Genomic DNA, 7,159 nt, shown 5'->3' with positions numbered 1-7,159 from the left:
TATGCTTCCACAAACATTTGCCTTTCATAAACTACATGAAGTCAGGAAAGATAGATAATTCTCCCTATACATTGAACATTTTCTACAAAGTTCAACTTCATGTCATTTTAGAAAAATTGTTTTTTGTTCATGTTTCTTTGTTTTGTTTTTCTCTCAGAATTTCAAGAAAAATTAAGATACAATAAATTTCACAATAATTATTATAAATCATTATACATGTATATAAAAAAATTCATTTGATACCTATAGGTCTGTCTTTAAGTAAATTGTTGTTAATTGATGCAGGGTCTGTGAAATCTTAACTTTTACCATGGAAACAACAAAGCCATTGTGATAGTTTATTGACAATAAGCAATAATTATCTTTACATCTATATATACATATATCAATATAATTATCATATGATATCCTAACAATCAGTTACATGTTCATGTATATCTAATTATAACTTTTTATTGCACATGAAAATCAAAATCACTTTGTTTGAAACACAAAATAATGCCTTTTTATGAATAGGAGAAACTATTGCAAGTTTTGGGGCAAGTTTCTACCCAAAAGTCTGTTAGAAAGGAGAGAAAATGGGTAGGGGAGAATTGCATTAACATAAAACATTTTATTTTAAGTTACACCAGAACTACAATCAAAGTAATTAATACAAGTTTTATTAAGTTTTGTATATTGCCTCATTTTTAGGGAAAGTTATTAACTGAAATAACATGGTTAAGACAAATTTTCCCACAAAATAAACAATTACAAAGATAACAGTACTTAGTCTATAACTATGGCAAAAGTACAAAACTTCTTGCTCAGCAGTAATAGATATTATCCAGAACTCGGCAAATGTGGGGTTTTCCCAGCAAATCCGTAATTACAAAAAACTTTTACCAATATAGCTTCATGGTGCACAACCCGTCAAAATAGATTAGTTAACATGCTGCACTTATTTTTGAATCTGTAACTGTAAAAGTTTGTTTGTAGCTACGGATTAACTGGGAAAAACCCAAATTATTCTTAATTCGAGAGTTAGTCTTTTTCTAGCAGTGGTAAGCAGTTGAATGAAGCTTTATTCTATAATTCATATCCTCTAAAATTTCCTTGTAATAAACACTGAATAGACAGACAGAGGGATGAACAATCAGACAGAAAGACACACAAATGAACGTAAATAAGAGGAAAATGCATGAAATACAATGTACTCAAGTATTAGTTCTGAATACAATGTCTCATTTCTGAATGTATAAATGACAAAGGGATATAGAATATATATGGTTATACATTTGTATTACAAAAAAAAGAAGTTTGATTCCTTGTGTGGATCTAATATATAAGAAAATAGGTCTCTGTGAAATGCAGAATATAAATATTGTTCACTTTTTGCAAGTTTATTTCTGTGTACTTTCTGAATTTCCCAGAAACCTATTTTTTATATCATGGTTATATTACTAGACATGAAAAAAAAATTCATGTGCTAAAAAAATATACTAACACTTGTCATGATTAACAGCAGTAAAGAAATAGTAAGACCATAATTTATGTTGACAATTTTTGTTTTTTCTTTGTATCACAACAGGCGATAAAAATTTATAGTGGAAAGAATAGGCAAATTTGATGGGTAAAGGCAGAGTAATGAGTGAAGATTCCATTTTGAATATTGCCGAGCTAAAAATAATATAATTGGCAAGTAAATATGGTTTGCACCATTTCTAATATTGACTGTACTTCCGCCTTTATGATTGATATGAGATTCTGATAGGGGTTGAATGTAGATAACTTTACAATTATATACCTGTCCAAATATTTTTGCATTTAATGCATGTATTACATGCAAAAATTTTTTACAACTCAACATTTTTAAAAAAATTATATCACATTCAAGTATGATCTGGAATGATGTTGCTAGCCTTAAACTAATTATAAAATTATTATGGTTGAATATTTAGTCTAAATTTGACAAGTATTTAATAAAAGAGTTATTATTAGGAGAACATTTATCTTGATTTATTACTCATGGACTTTACTAGAACAGATCAAGCTCGGAGCAATTTCACCTTGTCAGATCATATCCTAGTAAAATCCAATCCAGTCAAACACAAGTTCCAGATCAAGACACTCCTTTAACAACCCTATTACACAGCTACGTTAGATACTGTATCCACCCCATAGAATCATGTGATAAAGTTTCAATAAAGTTTTTGATTACATTTTCAGAATGTTAAAAAATTTACAGCATTTATGTACATTAAGGCTGGCTAATGGTCTTGTGGATCTCAATGATCCGAATTCCTCTTGACAGATGTCCAAGTGTATATACTCAAAGTATTGTACAACTGCAGCCATCTTTAGAACTTGACTTGCCTGTAGCCACTTTAACCTACAATAAAAACATTCAAAATATATATATTAATAGTTCAAGTTTTGATTATTTTCAACATTAAGCAAGGACACTGTATTCAAATAAAAAAGTTCCCTAGAAGTTATCATTGTATTTTTTTCAAGCATTTGAATAACAATGACACAGTCAAGGTTAAATGGCCACTTTCCAGCTTTACCAGTGGTCCTATTTATTTTCATAAGACCTAAAATGTCCTTCTAAGCATTTTCCATGACAAGTAGAACCACTGATATAAGCTTGCCGGATAGGCTATTAGCTGCCTCAAATGGAAAACTGAAAAGCTCCTGTTGGGATTTATATTCAGCAGATTTTTTTTTAAATTGTCAAAATTAATTTAATTACGAAAATTTTTACTCACTGCTTCTAAAAAGCATTCTTCAACACCATATTTCTTCAAGGCACTGCATTCAACATAACCTGCGGCTCCAATTTTGCTCTTCATTTTCTTCCCCTGACCTTTCTTTATAATTTCCTTGTTAGGATCATTTCCTTTCCTTGTATCTGTAAGTGATCAAGTGGATCAAATTATAGAGGATATTAAATGAGAGTGGATTCAATAATGAATTTATTAAACAACATGAATGAAAATATATTGTTTAATCTTTTGTCAAGCATAACTTTATTTTAATTAACAAGTTCAATAAATTTATTAATGACACTAAATAATTGTGATAGTTTATTCATCACATGCCCAAAATAAGAACTGTGAAAAATATTTGTTTTCATTGATGCACTCCTAGTGTAATGCTAACATTAAGTGTATCTTTTTCACTATGTCTGCATAAGGGAAACTATATGCACAACCATAGAAATACCAGTTAATACCATCACAAAAGCAGCATAGGTATGTGTTATAATAACAGTATATGGGAATAATGTTGAGAGATAATCACAAAAAAAAAATATAGGACAAAAGTTTATGTGGAATTATTGTACTTATCATTCATATTATCCTTAAAGGGACTCCCACTCAGGGTTTTTTTAACATCATAGGAAAAGAAATAATTATTCGAGATTAAAGATCCATTTGATGTAGGTCTAGACCAAAAACTGGTGTGCAAAATTTCTGATAATTAGCATACTCTGTTTTTTCCAGATTGATTATAACTGTGAAAAATGAACAAAAATTTTAAAATTTAAAACCATTGAAACAGGCTAAGAATATCACAAAATAAACTTTCAATTCATTTCTGTGTATATTTCTTAATTATCTTTCGCATATCTTTCCATTTTAAGTGTCCCAGTTAATATATGTAAATAATTCAAGGCTTTTGGACGTCAGTGGAGTTCCTTTAATGTATTGATCATCCTACCAGTTAAGAGTTACATCAGCATGCATACATTTTTTTGTATCAGTGCATTACAACAGTTTACTTATAAATATTATCACATGACTTCCCTTCCTTTCTATGTACATGTAAAATAACAATGATGTATTTCTTTATGTTACACATGTGTAAAATAAAAATAATGAAAGGGCCATAACTCTGACAAAAATCAATGAACCATAAAAGCCAATGATATGCACAACTACAACTTGGTACTGATCATTCCTGTAAAGTTTGGATGAAATTGCACAAGTAGTTTTTGAGAAGTAGTCCCGACAAGCTTTTGTGTATCTGGCACCACACAAAAAACCCACCTTTTTCATTGAAGGGCCATATCTCGGCCAAAAATCATTCAACAAAAAAAACCTGCAATATGCCCAAGGACTTGAGCTACAGATCAATCCTGTAAAGTTTTGTTGAAATTGCATAAGCAGTATATGAGGAGTAGTTCAGATAATTTTTTTAAAGGGCCATAACACTGACAAAAATAATTGAACAGGAAAATGCTGATAATATGCACAACTAGACTTGGTAATGATTATTCCTGTAAAGTTTGGATAAAAGTGCACAACTAGTACCTGTGGTTTCTGAGTCCAGACAAGTTTTGTGACGGACGGACAGACAGACAACGGAGAAGTGATCCCTATATGTCACCACTACTCTGTAGAGACAACACAATATTAAGGGTCAAAGTTTACCTTCTTTGCAGCCTACAAGTAATATTGGAACGTTTGGAGCATGTTGTTTTAGTTCTGGAATCCATTTTGTTTTTATATTCTGGAATGATGTAGGTCCTTTCACGGAGAAGCACAATAAAAATACGTCAGCACCAGTATACGATTCCGGTCTAGTGGCATCCATGTCTTCCTGAAAAATGGAACATACAATAGTAACATGTACGGCACACAAACAAGACATTCGAGGCAAGTGAAAACACTTCATAAGAGGAGCTAGCTGACCATATGAAACCATTCTAAATATGTTATCATCTTTAAATATGTACCATCTTCTGAATGATTTTATGAGCAGAATAAAATAACAGTCAACTTCATTTGAAACAATATTCATGAGACCACGAAATTTATATTTTATTAAGGGAACTGCCAAATTTATATTGTTAGATCTGGATATCAGTATATCCATGAGGAAATCAATTTTAAAATAAGAGTCCAGACCCAGCAAAAGCTTTGTTAAATAAGTGGTATATCATTATCAGCGATATATTGTTATAAGTGGAGGTTACTTATGATACAATCAAATGCGAAGAACAAGTTACATATTGACTTTGACCATACATGTATTGTACTCCAACACCAAAGAAGCTGGAGGAGATCTCCGGCTGTTCATATGCAATCATCCATGGTATTTTTAGAAGCAAGAACTCAGCAAATTTTGTTTTCCAAGTTAATTGTTATTTTTCTCAAAAGATCCCAACTGGTACATAGAATTCATCCTGTTACTCAGTCAAAACTGTAGTCACTGTTTGGGCTTAAAATTACCTTGACATATTGAACTGCAATCCAATAGACCAATACATATTTTACTTACATTACCCTCTGTATCTGTACATTTTACATGAATAGTTTCTGAACCAAGTGTTATATCTTTCTCATGTGGTACACGATTGCATTCCATAGGAGTGAACAAGCTTGGAAACTGGCCAGTAGAAAATGTTATACATAATGATGTTTTTCCAACATTATTGTCCCCAACAACAACCATATGAACATCCCCTATAAAAGAAAGAATAATTTCATGTAAAACTCAGTATAATGTGTATTTAAATATTTATGTTTGAACTGCTAGATCTGAAAGTTGTTCATTGTCTTGGCCTTTAATGAGCAACGCCAGCCTGAACATATGGTTCATTGTCTTAACCTTTAATGAGCAAAGCCAGTCTACACATATTGTTCATTGTCTTAACATTTAATGAGCAAAGCCAGTATGCACATATGGTTCATTATCTTCACCTTTAATGAGCAAAGCCAGCCTGTGTATATGGTTCATTGTCTTAAACTTTAATGAGCAAAGCCAGTCTATACATATGGTTTATTGTCTTAACCTTTAATGAGCAAAGCCAGCCTGCACATATGGTTCATTGCCTGGGCCTTTAATGAGCAAAGCCAGCCTGCACATATGGTTCATTGCCTGGGCCTTTAATGAGCAAAGCCAGCCTGCACATATGGTTCATCGTCTGGGCCTTTATTTTTAATGAGAAAAGCCAGTCTGCACATATGGTTTATTGTCTAGGCCTTTTATGCCACCATGAATGTAAAACCAAGACAGCCTGCATATATGTTCAGTCTTACCAGGCTTTGTAATGTAGGTAACTCAGTTTTTAAATTTGGTCATTGAAATTCAGTTAAAATAACTGTCTGTTACTGGTTCCATTAAATTCAAAGCAGTGTTAATTCAACAGTTCAATATACAAGACAGATTAAGCAGGCAATTGGGTTCAACTCAAAAAGCACTGTCTAGTAACAATGACAACAGCTACTGACAAGTCTATGCAGAGTGTTTCATATTCTACATTAAATATACATGTATATTGTTTAATATCTAATTCTACATTAAATATTTATTGCATGCAGTACATTTAAACTTGTTAGGCTTCCCTTACTTAATGTACTGACAAATTTTCCTCATATTGTTAGACAGTCTTACAAATAAACTCATAGAATCAACATCTTGTATGGTCTGCATCCACATCAAAATAAAACTTAAACCATCAGACAAGTGAAAGGTCAGTCTGCCACTGTTCAAAATATTGATCAAAAGTAAAATTTTCAATATAACTTGGCAGTCTTAAGGCTATCTCATACAGATTATATTAAGCATTTCATACGGAGTTTTATATTAAGTATAAGATATAAGGCACGAGAGCAAAGAAATTCCTTTGTGGTATTTAACTCTTCTTTGAGGTAAATACTTTGAGTATGACTAATAATTAATATTATATGTCATTTGATACAAAATATTTAGGGTAACAACCCTATCCGCTACATATATAATGCTTGATTGGAGGTTGTAAATTTATCCAATATACATTCAAATGCATTAGAAAATATATATTTTACCATTACTCACCCATTTTATCTGTAATGGGTACGAAAGTTTTGAGAATAAGTCGCACCCAACATTAATCGAAACCTCTCGGTTTTTTCCGTATAACATATATTCAGGTTGAACACCGTTAAATATTTTTATGCGGTTCTCAAGTACTAAATAATGTCAGAAGTCGGGAAGGAATTTAAAGAATAACATCGAGCATTGAATTAAATATGGCTTTTCTTGAGAACATATGCGAAACTGAAAGTAATTTTGTGCGCAAATCTCTTAAAAGCTTTAACATTAATTGTACAATTTATCATATACAGTACATTAACATCATTCTTATTTAGAAAGATAGAAAAAATGAGTATTTTTCAAAATGTTTTAG

At 31.4% G+C, this 7,159-nt stretch overlaps 1 protein-coding gene across 1 annotated transcript; it reads right to left on the bottom strand.

Moving 5' to 3' along the window:
• Nucleotides 1–462: 462 nt before the first annotated feature.
• On the bottom strand, nt 463–6,903 carry LOC132732424 (rho-related GTP-binding protein RhoA-B-like). The gene is made up of 5 exons (XM_060718840.1): nt 6,808–6,903; nt 5,269–5,453; nt 4,419–4,587; nt 2,751–2,893; nt 463–2,371 (listed from the first exon to the last, which is right to left on the bottom strand). The coding sequence occupies exons 1-5, from the start codon at nt 6,809–6,811 to the stop codon at nt 2,312–2,314; spliced, it is 561 nt and encodes a 186-aa protein (XP_060574823.1). The 5' UTR covers nt 6,812–6,903; the 3' UTR covers nt 463–2,311.
• Between the last annotated feature and the right edge of the window lie 256 nt (nt 6,904–7,159).

The sequence above is a fragment of the Ruditapes philippinarum genome, unplaced genomic scaffold, assembly GCF_026571515.1.
Source record: "Ruditapes philippinarum isolate M1 unplaced genomic scaffold, ASM2657151v2 ctg4886_1_1_1_1, whole genome shotgun sequence".
Lineage (NCBI taxonomy): Eukaryota > Metazoa > Mollusca > Bivalvia > Venerida > Veneridae > Ruditapes > Ruditapes philippinarum.
Note: the sequence above shows the minus strand (reverse complement) of the source record. Positions and strands in the feature narration are given on the sequence as shown.

Coding starts and splice junctions, on each gene's coding strand:
- LOC132732424 (XM_060718840.1), bottom strand. Junction 4,588..5,268: donor GTACAGATACAGAGGGTAAT/GTAAGTAAAATA, acceptor TCCATTTTTCAG/GAAGACATGGATGCCACTAG. Junction 2,894..4,418: donor ACTTGTAGGCTGCAAAGAAG/GTAAACTTTGAC, acceptor GATCACTTACAG/ATACAAGGAAAGGAAATGAT.